Source organism: Martes martes (assembly GCF_963455335.1).
Source record: "Martes martes genome assembly, chromosome: 14".
NCBI classification, from domain to species: domain Eukaryota; kingdom Metazoa; phylum Chordata; class Mammalia; order Carnivora; family Mustelidae; genus Martes; species Martes martes.
Window position 1 is genome coordinate 84,914,577 of NC_137902.1, and position 18,018 is coordinate 84,932,594.

The following is an 18,018-nucleotide window of genomic DNA, read 5'->3' on the forward strand; positions in this document are numbered from 1 at the left end:
CCCACTGAGGAGCAACGGGTCGTTCAGGGTTGCCCGACAAGATCAGGAACTCCAGCAGCTGGAACATTCCTGGAAGGGTGGGGATTCTAGGCACTGCTGCGGTGAACGACTAATTTTAATGATTATTAGCTGGAACCAGGACTTGAGCTGGCTCTCTAAACACCCAACGTGTACAACGTGTCAGAGGCGTCCAGCCCCTTCCTTCGCACTTGCGTCCCTCACCTGTCATCCGTCCTATGTCCCCACTAACTCTCCTTCTGATTTTTCTCTGTTGTAGCCCATGTAATTCTATTTTAGTATCTGTATTTACTGAATTGAAACTCTTCCTCCTGAACCGCCAAAACCTCTTTTACTCAGTCACCTAAATGCCTCTTTTCAACGGATGTGTTGAAAGTAGAAGCAGGCAGAAGGCCTAGAAGGTAGTAGTTGTGGCCACGGAATCCTCCGTCCCAGCCCCACACAAAGCTTCGTAAGGATTCACAGTCTCATTTAAGCCACCTGTTACCCTGATGGTCCAGCGAAGACCCTCTAGGTTACTGGTTTCCCAAACACTATTTCGTATGCTTCACATTCTGCTTCTCACCTTTATCTGTTTATAAAAATTTGTGAGTGCTTAGAGGGTCTGAAAGAAACCTCTTATATTGATGGGTAGTGCCTGGGTCTCTGAAAATTATAAAAATCTGGGCATTCCTGGACAGTGGTCATCAATAATAATAATAAAGTAAAACAACAACTCCCCGAGAGCCGGGGAAATCAGCTCAGATACCTGCAGACACTAGGAGACGCAGCCCGCCCTAGTGGGGCGGGAGCAGGGCCCGGAGAGAGCGCGGAGCCCAGCGGCCTCCCCGCTCCGTCCACAGCACAGCGGTGCCTGCTCGACAGCGAGCATCTGTGCAGGACTCGCTCTGGGAAATAAAGACAATCTCTAAGAAAAGGAAAAGAAAAAAGCTTCCGTCCTTAATTAGCACAGCCGTGGGGTTCAGAGCATGTCTTTAAAGCCAGATGCTTCTGCTCCTCAGTACCTCTTTGACAAGAGAGGACGGTAACAGCCATACGGAAGACAGCTATCTGAAGGTGTGTACGAGATTATTTACAAAACGAAGGACCAAGGATAAGAAAGCAAAGAAGGCCCTGACGGAGCTGACCACAGTTAGAGCCGTCAGGAAGCTACACAGCGGAGGGCGCACTGCTCCCACGGGGCCTTGTCCGAGCTCTGCTCTCCGAGTACGACGAAATAATGGGAAGCTAACGAGGCTGAAGCCCCTGTTCGTCCTGTCTGTGTGCTGCTGGAAGGAAGGGGAAGCGTGCGAGCTTTGCTTACCCCGTTCCAGGCATGTTTTCCACTTGGTTCAGGCTGGATTCAATAACAGACGTCAACGCCTCAAGTTCGTCCACGCGCAGCGCCTTACACATGCTCCAGACCTTCTTCAGGGCGGCCAAGGCGTACAGTCGGATGCTGAAGTTGTGACTGAAACACCACTGCAGCACGGTGACAAGGGCTTGCTTCAGGACTGGTTTCTGGAAGGAAAGGGGGAAAAGTCCTCACATGGGTGCGTGGACCGTCCCACCGAGCGGACGGGAGCCCCCCTGCTCTCACGGACTCTCACACAGGAGCAGGGCTCCTCCTTCCTTCTCAGACACAGGTGCGCTGGCATGAGCGATTTCCTCAAGGAAGAAAGATGCTCCCAGCTCCTTAACTTCCATTTACGAGGCGGCTGCAGTCCACGTTCCCCTCACAGCCACGCCTGGGCTAGCGGACGGAGCCCCTTCACACTAGCCGCCACGCAACCACAATGTGCAAACAGCCCCCCGGGCAGCAAAAGTCATGAGTGTTCTCCGAGCCCCCACTTCTGGTGCACGTCCAACTGCTTCTAAAGCAGGGCCCTCCGACAGGGCTGTTTTCCTCCGGGTCTTTGTGAACAACTGCTTCCCTCACGATGCTCTTGGACCCGCCGAGCACTGAGGAGTGGCAGGAAAATGTAAAAATGGGGAGGAAAGTGGTAAAAGTTTAAACTTCCCTGTAGTCTTTCCCTGCGAATTCACAGACTATCCCATCTTCACAGCCTGCAGACTTCAGGCAGCAACGGTCCCTGACTTCCAGAACCACACGGGTCTGCAGATAGTGAAAGGCAAAAGAAGTGACACAGATCAATGTGCAAACCAGGTGGACGGAAACGTTTAATAAAACGTCAGGAGCTGCCTTGATGCTCATGCCAAATGGCTGGTCTGCAGACATCCGTGGGGCTGCACCTCGCGGACACTGCTACGGTTTCCACTGACTAAAAACAACCGAGCTCACGGAAGACTTGACCAACACCCTGCACGGTCAACAGCACATTTCAGTCTCCCCAAGCCTCTTTGAGGACAAAATACAGACATGTAGGATCCTATTTTAGTCCTTTATTCAAAATACGGTCAACATTCATCCAAGGTCGCTGCACTGTCAGCATCCCAAGGACACCAGGGGGAGACACACGCGTAACTGTCACAAACGCACGACCGTGCCCCGTGAGGAGAACCTCGAACCAATACCAGGAGCATGCGGAGCTCCGCCAGAGCCAGGAACTAGGCAGATGGGGCCCAGCAAAAAGGCTACAGAGGAAGAACAATTTTCAAGAAGGGGGCAAGGAAGGCTGATCTGAGAAAATCAGGAAATCCAGCACAGAGAAAACAGATTTAGTTGGCCAGAAGGAAGACAGAAATGTCAGGGTGGTGAAGGAAAGTGGCAACTTCTGAGTGACACACGAGTATTTACTTGTATTTTATTTATTTTTAAAGATTTTATTTATTTATTCGACAAAGATCACAAGTAGGCAGAGAGGCAGGCAGAGAGAGAGGAGGAAGCAGGCTCCCTGCAGAGCAGAGAGCCTGATGCGGGGCTTGATCCCAGGACCCCAAGATCATGACCTGAGCCGAAAGCAGAGGCTTTAACCCACTGAGCCACCCAGGCGCCCCATTATTTACTTGTATTTTAAAAAGTTGAAAACCAAGACAGGTTATCCAGGATACCTGGAACACCATGAGAAGAGAATTTAAAAAGAGGAGGTAAAGAGAGTATTAATAATTACTAATATTTTGTAGTCCTTTACTATTTTACAAGGCACACGTGTGAGAACAGCTAAACATACATCCTGCCGACAGTGTTAGACACGGACCCCAAATGCCGTGTAGGCTGTCTGTGATACGTACAGCTTCACAAGGACCGGGTAAAGATGAGGCAAACCAGACGGTGTCAGTCAAAGGACGGCCCTCCCAAACATGACCCGCTCAGAACTGAACTCCTGATTTTTCCTATAACCCCCAGGAGGGAGGAGAGGGGTACTCACTCCCCTGACCCTCCCCTGCCCTTACTCCGTGCCAGTCACTGACTTCCAGGCAGGACAGGACCACTCACCTGCGGCCCGCACCTGCTGTCCCCTGGCCTGGAAAGTGCCCCGGACCCGCGTGTGGTTGCTCACTCACCTCCTGGGGAAGGTCTGCCCTGAACCTACCTCCTGATATAGCCATCCTGCCCCAGATACCCCATTTCCAACCCCTTGTTCTGCGTTTTCTACAAACCCTGTGTCACCACCTCAGATGCCTGGGCGGCTTAGTCAGCGAAGCATCTGCCTTCGGCTCAGGTCATGGTCCTGGGGTCCTGGGATCGAGTCACGTTGGGCTCCCTGCTCAGCGGGGAGCCTGCTTTTCCCTCTGCCCGCTTCTCCCGCTGCTTGTGCTCTCTAATAAATAAAAATCTTAAAAGAAAAACCTGCATCACCACCTAACAGTGTAATGTCTACTTATCATCTCTCCCCACACCAGAATGATGGTGGTGACGGTTTTGCTCACTGCAGAATTCCTAGGACTGGAACCATCCACCCGGACACATGGAAGGCGCAGGACTACACTGGAGGGAGGAGGAGGGACGACCGCTCAGACACCCCTCCAGCGGGGCCTGTGGTCAACCACCTGCACCCCCCACCCCATCTCCAAGTCAGTCTTCTCCCCAAGGACAAGTGCTTCCCTCTCTTCTAAGTGGCTCGTGCGGCTCTCCCCGCCCTTCTAAACCTTTCCATGGAGGCTTCGGAGCCCTCCCCCCACGATGCCCTCCAACCCCTAACCGTTCTCGCCCACCTCCGAAGCCACGAGAGGGTCTGCGCCCGTTCCGATCCCCAGCGTGATTCGGGTCATCGTTTCCCTGCCATCAGAGAGACACCGAGTAGGTCTGCCAGAGCGCAGCCCTTATCACAGAACCTGGAGTTCTTTCCAAAACCTTTGAAGCAGGTATTCCAAGTTTTTAAAAAAGTTATATTTGTTTTAGGGATGCCTGGGTGGCTCGGTCACCTGCCTTCAGCTAAGGGCACGATCTCAGGGTCCTGGGATCGAGCTCTGCATTGGGCTCCCTGCTCAGCGGGGAGCCTGCTTCTCCCTCACCCACTCCCCCTGCTTGTGTTCCCTCTCTCGCTGTCAAATAAATAAATAAAATCTTAAAAAAAAAAAAGTAAAAAAATAAAGTTATCATTTGTTTTGGAGAGGGACAGGGAGGGGCAGAGGAAGAATGCCAAGCAGGCTCCCCGCTGAATGAGGAGCCTGACACATGGCTTGATCTCACGACCCCAAGATCGTGACCTGAGCCGAAGTCAAATGACTGAGTCACCGAGGCGCCCCCAGATATCCCAACTTCTGACCCCAAGCCCCAACCTCAGTCCATCTCCTACCCCACCTGTTTCCCTCCTGTGCTCCTCATGGAGTGCGTCCCCGTCGCAGGCTCCCCGCTGCTGGAAACTATGGATAAAGCCCTTTCCTGACCTCTGCAGGCGCTGCACCCTCTCGGCCTTCCTCTCCTTGAAGAGAGTTCTTCCCATGACCTTCCGGACACCTCGTTCCTCAGCTGGTCCCCCTCGCCCTCCTGCATTTTTTCTCAATCTCCTCCTCTCCTGGACCTCAGATGCCGGCGCTGCTCTGGGCTCTGTCCCCGCTCCCCTCTTCTGTCAGGCTGCGCTCCCTGCACTGGCTTCCACGGCTTCCGTCCAGTCAGGGCCCCCGAGCGGGCGAGCCACAGCGCAGCTACTTCTCTTCTCTCAACCGAGGTGCGGCCGCGTTCGCAGCAGACGGGCGCAGCTGTAGGAGGTCACACCGAGGTCCCCTCCTGCTAGCATGGGGCAAATCACAGCATCCCAACCGGGGCACGGTCAGGGACACAACCTACGGGTGCAACTGGGGTTTCCCCAGCATTCCTTGACCCCAGTTGAGCATGAGGTGTGTCTGTACTGAGTTCTAGACCATTCTATCACACGTGTGGGTTCACAGAGCCAGCATCGCCGTCACGAAACTGGACAGTTCCCACACCGAGGACCCTCCTGCTGTCCTTTCATAACCCCCCTCCCCCAACCTCCGTCCCACACTCCTCTCCCCGCAGCCACTTTTTATACAACCGGCAGTGCTGTGAAGCCGTCAGAGGCGAGCTGTGGGCACGGAATCCGGTGGGAGTGCGACAGAAATGGATCTTTATCACAGAGTCACTGGAAGCGCGAAGAGATGGGCTCTCGGCTCACGGCTGAGAGCTACACCGCGGAGCCCGCACCCACCACTCTCCTCCCCGACGGCATACGGAGCCTCCTCCATGCAGGCCTCCCGTGGCTCGCACAAGCAGGGCGATGAGCTGCGCTCCCGGAGCCAGGACCCCGGGCCCCTGCCCACCCCGTCCCAGAGGAAACAAACGACCCGGCCTGTCAGCAGAGGCCCGCTTCTGCTCCCAGGTCCGGAGCGAGTGCGGACACCCTGAGCCCCTGGCGACACGGTGTTTCCAAAACAGGCTTTTGTGCTCCAGGCTCGGCAGCAAGAAGGTGTGGTGAACCCCGTACCTTCAGCAGGGGACCAGGGCACCGCAGTCCATCCGCAGTCCCTCCACGCTCCCCGAGCTACGCTAACAGCAGCAGCACTGACCCTCCACGCCTGCCCCTTGAGGTTTCGGAGTCGTCCCCAAACCGATGCCCACGCTCAAGTCGTGTTTCCTGTCTGGCCCTCTTCCTGAGCCCCAGAGCCCTCCGTGCACCTGCTGCCTCCCAGAGCCCTGGGGTTCCCCACGAGTGACAAACCCACGACCCATCCACTCCCGCTGCCTCCTGCCCAGTGAGAGGCGCCACCGACCCTGGCGGCCCAGGTCACTTCCCTGTTTCCTGCCTTCGCGCCACCACTACCATCCACCGAGCCCTGGCTTTCCTTGCTAGCGCACAGCTGTCACATCCATCCCTCCACCACCTTCACGCCACGCCCCAGCGCGGCTCATGGGACAGCAGGGAGATCACGGCGATAGCTCCCCAGCGGCTTCATTTCGACCCCATGACTGATCCTACACAGCACACTCACAGCACGCAAATCGGACCACGTCACCCTCTGCAGCACCTCCCCCGTGCCCTCTGGATAAAGTCCAAATTCCTCACACGGAGCATTTGCTGTGTGTCCGCCCCATTGTGGAGCTACTTGTCCACGTTCACACAGCAAGCAGGAGGGGGCACTGAGATGGGATCCCAGGTCCCCTAGAGCTAGGACCCCCGACTCACAGACTGTGCTAAACCTGCTTTATAAAGGCCCTTCTGCGCTGGGCCCTGCCCGCCCTGCAGCTCCCACCCATCTCCAGCGTCTCCCCACTCCCACCGTGCCCCGCTCCCCTGCCCCGCAGGCCTCTCTGCTGAACCCGAAATCCTCCCTGTGGGCCGAGGTTTGAGATCTTGCTGGTGCCCCCCAGCCCGCTGCACTTCCCCCACCACACGCCCCCAGACCGAGCTGCATCCTGCTTCCCTGATCTCCAGGTCCAGGGCTGTGCTCGGTAGAGGAAGCGCTAACACCAGTTCAAGTGAGTGACACAGAGGGCTCGGTCCCTGAATCGGACAGGCACAGAGAAGGACGAAGGACACTTCTGAGCGGCAAGAGTGTAACCTCTGTGTTATTCAGTCCTTACAATGATCCTGTGAGGCAGGTAGTACCATGTCCGGTTTATAGCAGAGGAAAACCGGAGGAATCGAGTCCAAACGCCTACCTCCCCTTTCAAATTTCTCGCCGCTCTCGGATAACCTTAATCCTCACTCTACACTTTACTCGGACTTCCTTAGTCTTTACGAATGTCCGTGTCCTGTTCCTAATCCATCCAGGACACGTTACCTCTAGTTCTTGTGTCCCCTCACCCTCCTCTTGGCTGTGACAGTTTCTCAGACTCTGCTTGTTTTCGACGACCTCGTCAGTTCTGAGGAGCAGTGGTCAGGTCGGCTGGGATCTGGGTGATGTTTTTCTCATGCCTATACTGGGGTTACGGTGTCGGGGAGGGAAACCACGAGGCCAATTCCATCACGTCCTACCAAGGGCACGGACTATGGCATGACTAAGCGCTGTCGCGGGCTCGCCTTCCTTACTCTGCTCTGAGGAAGGACATCGCTAGGGCAGCCCATACTTTAGGACTGCGTGGTTATGTGCCCTCTCCTTAAAGCCAGAGTGACCACAGAAATTATTTGGAATTCTGCACAGGTTTGTTGATTTTCCCTTTGGTTTATTTAATCATTCACTTAGATCGGTCTAAACTCATGAATATTGATTCCATTGGGTTGTAACCCAGTGTTACTGTATTGTGTTGCTTGTCTCAGCTTTAGCCACTAGGGGGACTCTCGGGGGCTCCTGTGCCCCTTGGCAGATCTGGCCCACGTGTCCCTCCACCCTGCCCCGCCCCGGCACTTCTTTTCTATTTACCTTGCGTAGTTTCTGCCCTATTTCTAGGATCAGCTGTTTTTCCAAGAAGCCCTGGTTCCTTTTATGAGAGAACGGTATTAGAAAGCAGTATCTGGGAGCTAGGTACAGATTACTTGTAAATACAAGAAATAAAAATTTAAAAATCCAGCATAATTCTCAACAGGGAATACAATCGTTTTATGAATCCTATAGTCAGATATGCTGGTGCTGCCTGCGATCATAAGCTGTGGCCAAGACTGAGAGACACACTGTTCGGGACTGAGCCCCAGTGATGTCATCTCCTATCTGCTAACGAGGTCTGGACACGCAGAACAAGATGACAGGACAATACACAACCGTGAGTACGCTAGAGAACGGTGTCTTCCCTCTGCTTTCAATCTCCATAGACATTTAGCATTCTGCCCTCGGTCCTGTTTGGCGGTAGTTTTGAATCTTTTTTGACCACTTAGCATGAACCCATACAAGTGCAATATTTCCATACTTCGAGGAAAATGGAAAGTCTTGAGTGACTGTTTCCAAGAAGTCTTTAAACAAAAACATATTTGTCAGGTAACAACAGACTTCGCAGCAGACACTGTGAAGGACTTGGACAGACTAACGATGTATACTAGTCTGGTCTGGTCTTAGATCTCTCCATTTAGATTTCTTTTTTTCAGAAGATATTGAAATTGAGATTATTCTAGTCCGCTTATCAGCATTCCTTCTTTTGGATGCTTTGAAAATAAATAAATCTAAAATGTATAATATCCAGTCAGTATAAACAGGGCCGAATGGGAAAATAACCTGTTATTGGGGCGCCGGGGTGGCTCAGTCAGTTAAGCGTCCAACTCTTGATTTTGGCTAAGGTCATGATCTCAGGGTCGTGGGATCAGCCCCATGTTGGGCTCTGCACTGAGTGCGGAGCCTCTTTGGGATTCTGTCCCTCCCCTATACCCCCAGAACACCTGTGCTCTCTCCCCATCTGATAAATAAATAAATGATACCCTGTTACTTATTCCGGATCTAGGAGAAGCATCTTCTAAGATAAGTTCATTTTCAGAACTTGTCTGAATGGCTGTGAGCTATCTCAGCCACCCTGACAGAGGACAGTACCTTGCTTCTCTCGGCAGATGGCAAACAGATCTCTTTCCTGCACGTATTTAAGACAGGAAGGTAACACGTGACGTTTCCTGAGGCTAGAGTTTGCCTGATTTCAGCAGAAGCTGTGAACTCACGCCTTCAGGGAACGGGAGCTCTCACACTGCCATCTGGCTGACAGATGCTGTAAGGCGCCCCATGACTTCAAGATCTCAGGATTTTAGGAGCTAAATTATGGTGGGGGGAAAAGATCTCTTGGTCTTAGAATTCATGAAATAGGTTAACAACTAAATTTGACTATTACCACCGTTTAAAGACAAGAACACTTGGACATACTCTAGGAAACCTCTCTTCCCCTGAATTTTTCTTTTATTTTCAACACCAAACAGCACTTCTTATCCCGTATATCCAGGTCTCTCCCAGAGTTCACAGCTCAGCACTCTCTCCCCTGTACACTCAGTAAGGAAGAAGCTTGCTCTAAACCTCATGGGCAGGTTTTCCTGAATTCTTAACAGCTTCGCCAAAGCGATTAACCAGGATTAGCTACGCTCTCTACTTGCCTGTGGGGTAAACCACTAGGGAGACCGCTCGAAGCCCGAGAAAGAGGGCAGAACTGCGGCCCACAGCACATCAGCCTCCAATTACCCCGCAGCTCTTAATACTCAGACCGTCGGAATCTTTGCGCGAGCCTGTGTTCAAGGAGCAGTTAAACGTGACACAGGAGGTCTCACTTAGATCATCTTATGTAACTACTTGTATAGAGTTAAGAATCTACCACTAGAAGTTGCCCACTGGTCTGTCCACAGATGCATGGGGGGGGGGTGTTCACGTGGGTTAACGCCGGCCTGTGGATTTGTGTCTAAGTGCGTGCGCACAGTGAGTGAGTAGTGGGAGGGAAGAGGAGAAGTGGTAAAAATCTCAAGAAATACTCAACGTTTAAAAAAAATTAGTACAAACATAAACAATTCTATTTTGTTGGTTTAAACTCTTCTCACTTAAACTTACCTTTTCTGGAATGTTTTGAGTGATGATGTCCAAATGTGACAAAATGGATAAAAATGTACAAATGCTTGTTTTAAGGTTTTCTTCACCCTGAAAAAAAAAATCAGATAAATCAAACAGTCACTCAAGGCTTCCTGTGCCGCTTTGGGGCCCAGGACAGAGGCCCACGTGAGGCAGGCTGTGACACAGCCCCGGCCTGGGTGGGGAACGGGGATCGCAGACACAGGAGGGAAGTAACTTCCAGTGGCCAAACACCAACACCCCTGCCAGCAGACACCACAAGGCAAGACTAATTTAACTGTGGAGTAAGTGGTACAGCCAAGGGTGTGCTCACCTCTGAGGAGGCACGGGCGGCCCAGGAGAGCCTGAAGGAAAGAGAACAGGTGAAAAGGGAGTAAGATGCACAAAGAGAGGGGACGGGAAGGCAGAGACAGGCTCCGAAGTTAGACGGGACCTTGCAGACAACTTTAGAGCCAAGGACGTAAAGCTATGTAGGTGTTCAGCTGGGATTCAGAGACCTTCCCAATTACAGGGATTTGGAAGAACACATCATTCTAGTGACAATAAACTGATGAGCCCCAGACAGACCAGAAAGGAAAGAGACTACAGACACTATCATCCAGAATGATAGTGATTTATTTATAGCTGATTTATTCAGCTACTGAATGTCTTCTACGTGCCAAGTACTGTGTCAGAAATCGTGGAAAACGGTTCCTGCCTCCAAGGAGCTTCCTCTAGTGGGTTGCAAAGACCAAATCCACAGTAAGTTAAATTTCCGATTATACCAAGCACTATTCACATACTACAAAAACCTCTAATAAGGGGATCCAAACCACCCTTCCTTTAAGAATTGACACAAAGGATGTGTGGACTGAGATCTTAAGGGAGAGAGACGATTCTGTAAATGAAGAAGATAAAGGCCATTTCAGGTACAGGCATGGCATGTGCAAATGGCCTGAGCCAGAGGACATGTGAGGAATGTGAAGGCTCAGGAAAGGTCAGACTGCCACTGCGGCCTCTGTGCCTCCAGGGACCCCGGCTTCCCCGTTCTTGTGCCCTAACGCAGGCCCCTCCCACCTTGGGAAGCTGGGTCACACCATCTGCTTTGGCCCATGAGACACCAGCACGCAGGACACAGCCAGAGGCTGGGGAAGCACGTGCAGACCATGACGTGTTGTCCTAAGATGCTCATGCTGAGGATCCTGAGGCACCACAGACAGAGGTCAGCCACCCGGCCGGGCACGCACGGAGAGAGCCCAGCCACCACAGCTCCTCCCCCACTGCCGCTGGGGTGACCAACGTGGAAACCGTAGCCCCAGCAGGCTCCACGCGGTGCGGAACTGCCCAGCGGGGCCCAAGCAACCCAGAATCGTGAAAAACATTAGAACACCACTTTCTACACTCGCGGTTTCTGGACTGTTTGAGCAACAGAAAGCAGAGCCCGGCACAAGACTGGCGTGCAGACAGGGAAGGTGGCGCACAGAGGGGCTGGCGAGGGAGGACGGCGTACCATCACCGGAGACCGGCAGGCCATTCGGAGGACCCTGGGTCTTTATTCCAGAACAGTGTCTGAAGCAAGCGGATAACCTGACCAGACGTTCACTCTGAAAACCCTGCTCTGGCTTCTGTGCGGGGAACGGACTGAGATGGAAGCAGGAGTGGACGCAGGGGACCCGAGGGAGAAGGCCACAGGGGGAGGCAGAGGCCGGAGAGAACATAGGGGAAACCCTCGGACGCAGGGGTCACGTGAAGCACGAAAAGCCACAGGGTGTCCGGGTTGTGCGACTGTGAGGGAGATGGTGGGGCTCGCCACAGGTGGGGCACCGCATCTGGGGAAACGAGAAGGCGCCTGGAGTTCCGCATGCTCTACAGCCATTCCAGGAGGAGGTGTGCCACAGGCCCAGCCGGCTTCTGGAAAGGACCGAACAGTAGATACAAACGTGGCTCTACAGGCTGCACGGGCTCCGTCGCAGCCGCTGAACTCGGCCGCTCGGCACACACCGGGCCAGACCCCAGGCAAACAAGCCGGCCAGGCTCCACTGCACCCAAACCATGAGGCCCAGCTTCACTGCGGCTCGTGGGCTCCCAACTTCGCCCGCAGGGAGGAGGTCAGGAACGGAAGCAGAAGTTGGGGAGCCACTGCCTCAGGGAGGACGGGAGTCCTGGTGATACGACAAGGACAGAGGAGGCCTCGCCGGGAGAAGCACGGACATTCACTAGCTGCGAAAAGGCTGGAAAGGACACGGAGAAGAGGGGACAGAGGGACAAGAGGACCCCGGAGAGCGTGTCGCTGAACCGAGATCAAGCAGGTCGTCGAGAGTGTGGACGGGCCGAGAGAAGCTGGCTGACAACGGACCCCGGAGCGTGTCCTCCTCGAAGGGCAGTGTGGACAGCAGGGTGGGTGGGAGGACGCGGAAAGCCTCCGGCAGGAGGTCTGACCATGACCATGACGTGCGAGGCACAGGGGCGGGGCGGGAAGTGCGGGGCACATGTCTGGCGGCAGCGGAGGAGACGTGAGTGGTGGAAACCACAGGCTGAGGAGAGACGGGGCACAGGGGACACTGAAAGCACAGGGTCCGAAAAGGCCGAGGAAGGGGAGTCGGAGGAAGGCAGGAGAGCGCTCTTCGACACAGGACCCAGGTCCTCTACAGTACAAGGAGGGAGGAAGTCTCGGACGGATACGGACACGGGCAGACACGTGTGACCGCTACAGAGAAGGGACAGGTGTTCCTACGTGAGGACATTTGTTTTCTTAAAAAAGTAGAAGTCGAGGTCGTCTACTTCTGATAAAGGAAGAAAAGGGTGTAGTGTCTGCCATTTTTTGGGTATCTATCCTGAACCCCCTTCCAAGTTCAGAGAATTCTCCCCCCGCTTAGAGGTCTGTGGGAAGCTGAAGATACCGGGTACATTCCTGTTCCCAGCGTCTGCACAGCTGAAGGGAAGGCACCTGACGCTTGGATCTGAAGGCATCTACCCTGAACCGCAAACTGTGAGGGGCAAAGTCCCCCGAGGCGGCAGATGGACGCGGATGGTGATGGCACCCCCCTCCCCCGGTGGGGTAAAGCAGCAACCCCACCGGGCCAGCTCCACGGTGCGGCTGTGGCTGCAGCTCTGGGAGCCACTGAACCTCCTTTATTTCCCAAGCCTGATTCTGCCCCGAATCTGGGCATTCTGCACGCCTCCCCATTCCCCGCTCCTGCACTGCTTGTTTTAAGGATCCCTTTCTGATTCATTCAGAAGCTGTTTCATTTGTTTACAAGAAATACCCTAGAGAGGTGTCCACAGAAAGGATCTGAAGACAATACACAAGGTCTGAAAGCTCTTTAGGAGAGAGAGACTGAGCTAAGTAGAAAAGCTTCACAGAGTAGGGGCATTACTGGGGATACGGGAGAGTCAGGACGTCTCAGAAGGACACCAGAGTCAACCTGCCGTTGCTGAGACATTCTGGGGCGGTACCCGCCACTGGAGAGTGGACAAAACAGATGACATTAGTGAAGAACAGACAGGAGCAATTCAAGGAAAAACAACAGGAGTATTTTTCTTAATTCCATAGACATGAGAGGGGAAGGGGGTATCTGATAAGGAATCTTGGAACAGTGAAAAAGAACACAGCTGTGGGAATGACACAAATGTCATTTCTTACCGCTGTGACGAATCACTTCCTGTCTCTGAACCTCAGTGTCTTCATAAGTAAATTATAAAACAAAACAAAAACAAAAAACGGGCTGACTTGGTGTTCAGGATTACCATGGGGCTCCTGGAGCCGCGGCTTTACGGGACAGCCAGGTTTCAAGCATGGAGACTCGGAGAAAGGACGACGGAAAGGAGACCAGCGTCAGGGGAAGCTGCCCTCATCAGTTCGGCTGTGTGTGGGGATTTGCAGTGGTTGCGTGCGAAAGCCTGGATGGTGGCCAGGAGCGCAGGCAGCCCCGACGGGGGTCCCCGAAGCAAGGGGACTGCAGAAAGAGAAGCACTGGGACTAACGGGTGATTCTTCTCGTTTTCATACCGATAGAGATGTGAGTCTACTACAATACAGACACAGGCATTCTTGGATAGATCTCTTTTTCATCAGCATTTTTCCTACTTGAGTACCACCGACACACAACGTCGCACTGGTTTTAGGGATGCTAGTTTGTGGTACCACAACAAGTCTATATGCTATGCTGTGCTCACCGCAAGTGTAGAATGAGTCTTAGGATCAAACCCAGCATGAGGGTTGGGAAAAGGAAAGGGAACCCCTGAGAGGGACAGGGACGTCATCGACCTGACGGGGAGGGGGCCACGAAGGGCATGGTGGCGTGCACCACATCAGCTGCCAGCGTGAAACGTCAGGAAGGGGAAGACCAAGAAAAAGGCTGTGTGTGGCTGCGATGACATCCTCACCAGCGACCACAGTGGGTTAAGTAAAGCAAGAGAGGAAGGCAAAGATCACTCCTTGTGAAGTTTAATATCGACACACCTCAGAAACACAGTGGGCTTGGTTCTAGACCATCCCAACAGCGAGTATTAAAAGTGAGTCAAAGGGCTCTTGACTTTACGACGGACATGAAAGTGACCTTTACTAGACTGGAGGAGACCAGTAAGTGTTCAACAGAATTATGCCTCAAATGCAATAAGAAAAGCTAAACATCATCTGCGCTTTTGACACATCATAATCACTGATCACAGATCACCATAACAAATAATGAAAATGTTTGAAAAAAATGTGAGAACTACCAAAATGTGACAGAGAGCCCCGTGGGGAGCACATGCTGTTGGAAAACTGGCACCAACAGACTTGCCTGACGCAGGGCTGCCCTAAACCTCCCACTGGCCAAGGACGCAGGGTCTCCGGGACGCAGTCAGCAAACCACCACAAACGCTGTGGCGGCGCTGAGACACGGCTGGACAGAGGAAAAGTCAACAGAAGAGTAAAGAACGGAGAGTAGAGTCTCCAAAAGAAAATACAAGTAAGGACACGAGGACAGATGGGACAAAGACATCACTTTCTTCCGATGAAACAGGAAGACATTCAAGAGGAGATACTTGGAGGAAGGAAGGGTGTCCATTCTCACACTGAGCAGAAGGCAAGGTCGTGGATGTAAAGAAAGGGAAGGGTGTGCTTGGGAACCAACAGATGACATTCAAGGCGAGTACGCAGAACGTATGCTTATAAACACTTCACCATTCGCCAGGACGCTGCAACTGCAAACCGTACCGCTTATCCGTTCCTTAAAAATGATTTTCAGGTTATAAGAAAAGTTGGGCAGAGGGCAATTAGAGGTGCGGATGAGGGTACAGATGAAGTAAGACGGGTTCTTAGCGGGTGATCCGAGCTCCCTTCGAGTGTCTCTCCTGTGCTTGCCTGAAACCTCCCTACTAAAAAGCTCTCTGAAATGTAAAGACTGTATTTAATTTGTCATCATTCTTATTTCTAAAATCAAACAAAGACATTGCTTGGTAAATAAGGATAGAGAAGGCACCCGTTTCTTCTTTTTATTTTATTTGAGAGAGCGAGCGAGGGAACACACACACAGGGAGAGAGAGAGAATCCCAAGCAGGCGCCACCCTGGCTGTGGGGGCCGACATGGAGCTTGAGATCGTGATCATGACCTGAGCTGAAATCAAGAGTCAAACATGTAACCAACCAAGCCACCCAGGCGCCCCTCTTACTTCCTAACATAAGCCTTTCCAACTTTACTTCCTTAGAATAGAGACTGGTAACGCAAGACGAATGCCAGGAATTTCTGCCTTTAAAACTAACTCAGATCTCGCAGAACAGAACTTAGGAAGTCAACACATGGGAACAGGACAACTGGCAATCAAAAAGCAACTATTAAAATGAAACCTCCCAGCATAACCCAAATCTTTTAATTCCAAAAATTACGAAAAATCTTTTACTTACGTAAGAAAAGCAATCCCAGAACTTCAGCAGAAATTGAGGAAATTTATGAAGAATCAATATAATAATCCATTCTATGAAATATTTTATGGATGCTTGATTATTGATGAAACCAGCCTGGAAAATCTTGTCAATAATTCTATTCAAGAAATTCTGAGAAAAATAAAGTTCATAAATTAAACTGGTAGGTTAGGGTTATTAACTGTTTTATTTTATCAAGCTACAAACATCATACTACACTGTGTAAGTCTAAGGTGTCCACCCTGTTGATCTGATACATTCACACATCATAGTAGGATTCCCACCAAAGCATTCCCTCTAATACATCACAAAATGATTTCTCTTTTATGGTGGGAACAACGAAGATCTAGTCTTGCAGCAACTTTTGAAAATAGTTCCCAATTGTAACTTTAAAATGTTTTTTTTTTAACTTTTTGTTTTAGTTTTTTGGGTTTTTTGTTTTGTTTTTTTAGGGAGCTCTATGCCCAACGTGGGGGTTGAACTCACAATCATGAGATCAAGAGTCACCTGGCCCACTGACTGAGCCAGCCAGGTGCCCCAAAACAGATTAAAGTTTAATGTAAATAATTATCAGATCTGTAACTCTTTAAACAACCCTAAAATCTGTTTACTGAAATACAATGATGAGGTACTGAGTACTTTACACTTTCCTTGGACATTTTAATTCTATGAGGAGGGTTATTACTCTCTGTATTTTTACAGGGGAAAGATTCAGAAAAGTTAAGTATTTTCCTCAAAACCTAGTAGGTGACAGAATCCAGATTTTTTTTTTAAAGATTTTATTTATTTATTTGACAGACAGAGATCACAAGTAGGCAGAGAGGCAGGCAGAGAGAGAGGAGGAAGCAGGCTCCCCGCTGAGCAGAGAGCCCGATGTGGGGCTCGATCCCAGGACCCTGAGATCATGACCTGAGCCGAAGGCAGAGGCTTCAACCCACTGAGCCACCCAGGTGCCCCAGAACCCAGATTTTTAACAAGCATCTGCCAAAATGTCACGGGCTTAAACCTGGAAAAAGAATGACTGATGCCTAAGTCCGCAGGAGACCAGCGAGGTCCGGGAGAAGAGGGTGGTCGCCCGCCCGCACAGCCTCCAAGACCCGGGGCTCCCACGTCACCCCACCTTGCCCCAGGCCCCTCTTCTGGGGAACTGAACATATCCAAGTAGCAGGTAAAAATGCATATATATATCTACTTGCATAAGATCTAAAAACAGTATTATGTATACTCTTTATTTTAAAGAACAATCTATCTTTTAACCATTTCTAACTGGCAGAAGAGGGGCGGAGCAGCTCACCTACAGGCCCGGGCCACGCGGTAAGAGGCGGTGCCGACTCAGGGAGGCCCGGTTTGCAACTCCAGCCCTGCCGGCCGTGTTAGGTCACAGGCAGGCCCCCAGCTCCCTGACTGCAGGGCCCATGGACAAAACAGCACCACTCGTGCCCGCTTTGAAAGGCTGTGATGGAGGGGAAACGCAGACACCAGATACGACGAGGTTCTCAGCACCTGCTGCTTGGCCGGACAAGCTGGTGCTCAACTTCCTGACAAGCTGCCCCCTGGGGCCTCCCCAGTCCAGGTCGAAATGTGCTCTCAGTAACGGAGCCAAACGTCCCTGAAGCACTGCTTTCAAATGCATTTCAGAGTTTGAGCGTGACATGTGCAGGATTTTAAAAATCAAACAGCATGACGAGGCTTCTGACGAAAATCAGCAGCCGCACACACGCACCAACACTCCTCCCCAGGAAGAGCGCTTTCAGCCATTTCTTCTTACATTTGCCGAGACAACTGATCTGGCTATACTTCTACACTTACAGTTACTAAACTGTTTCTCTCTTACAGATATAAAGCCTCGTAAAGTTGTACTAAAAAAGAGTTTGATATGTTTTTAAAATTCTCTAAAACATTTAAAAGAGTTTAGGAGGGGAGGACAGCAAGAAACTGAAGTCCACGAGGGAAATTTTTGTCGTCAAAAATGCCTTTTAAAATTGTGTGAAATTCACATAATGATGTATTTTCTTACCAGGAATATTAAGCAAACCTGGTTAGAGAAATCAGGCCACTCCCCTGTCCCTTGCCTCCTCAGGGAAGAGAAAAGGGAACTCTGGGCAAAGACCCTGTTGTAAGAGATCAAGATCTCGGCCTTGGCTTAGCTGGTTCATACGCCCACAGGACTCACAAAGTTAAGGGGGCACAATCAGCCACGGAAAATGACAACCTCCCCCAAACAAAAGCACTCCGAAATAGCGGAAAATGAGCAGCTCATGGGTGGATATTTTAACTGAACGGCACACCAGACATTCCACAGCTAAAATGTTACTT

The 18,018-nt window shown here is 51.5% G+C and overlaps 1 protein-coding gene across 3 annotated transcripts in view; it reads right to left on the reverse strand.

Annotated features, from left to right (window-relative positions):
- The window catches only part of TARBP1 (tRNA guanosine 2 -O-methyltransferase TARBP1), a gene marked incomplete at its 5' end in the record, with an annotated part of 84,400 nt that overhangs the window by 9,916 nt on the left and 56,466 nt on the right, over window positions 1-18,018 (reverse strand). For 2 of the 3 annotated variants that reach the window (XM_080822828.1, XM_080822827.1), the window contains 3 exons: window positions 1,322-1,518; window positions 9,802-9,888; window positions 15,685-15,834. In XM_080822828.1, coding sequence (XP_080678954.1) covers window positions 1,322-1,518; window positions 9,802-9,888; window positions 15,685-15,834 — 434 coding nt within the window. Of the gene's footprint in view, window positions 1-1,321; window positions 2,114-9,801; window positions 9,889-15,684; window positions 15,835-18,018 lie in introns of all 3 variants that reach the window. The other variant, XR_013967917.1, reaches the window with a different exon arrangement.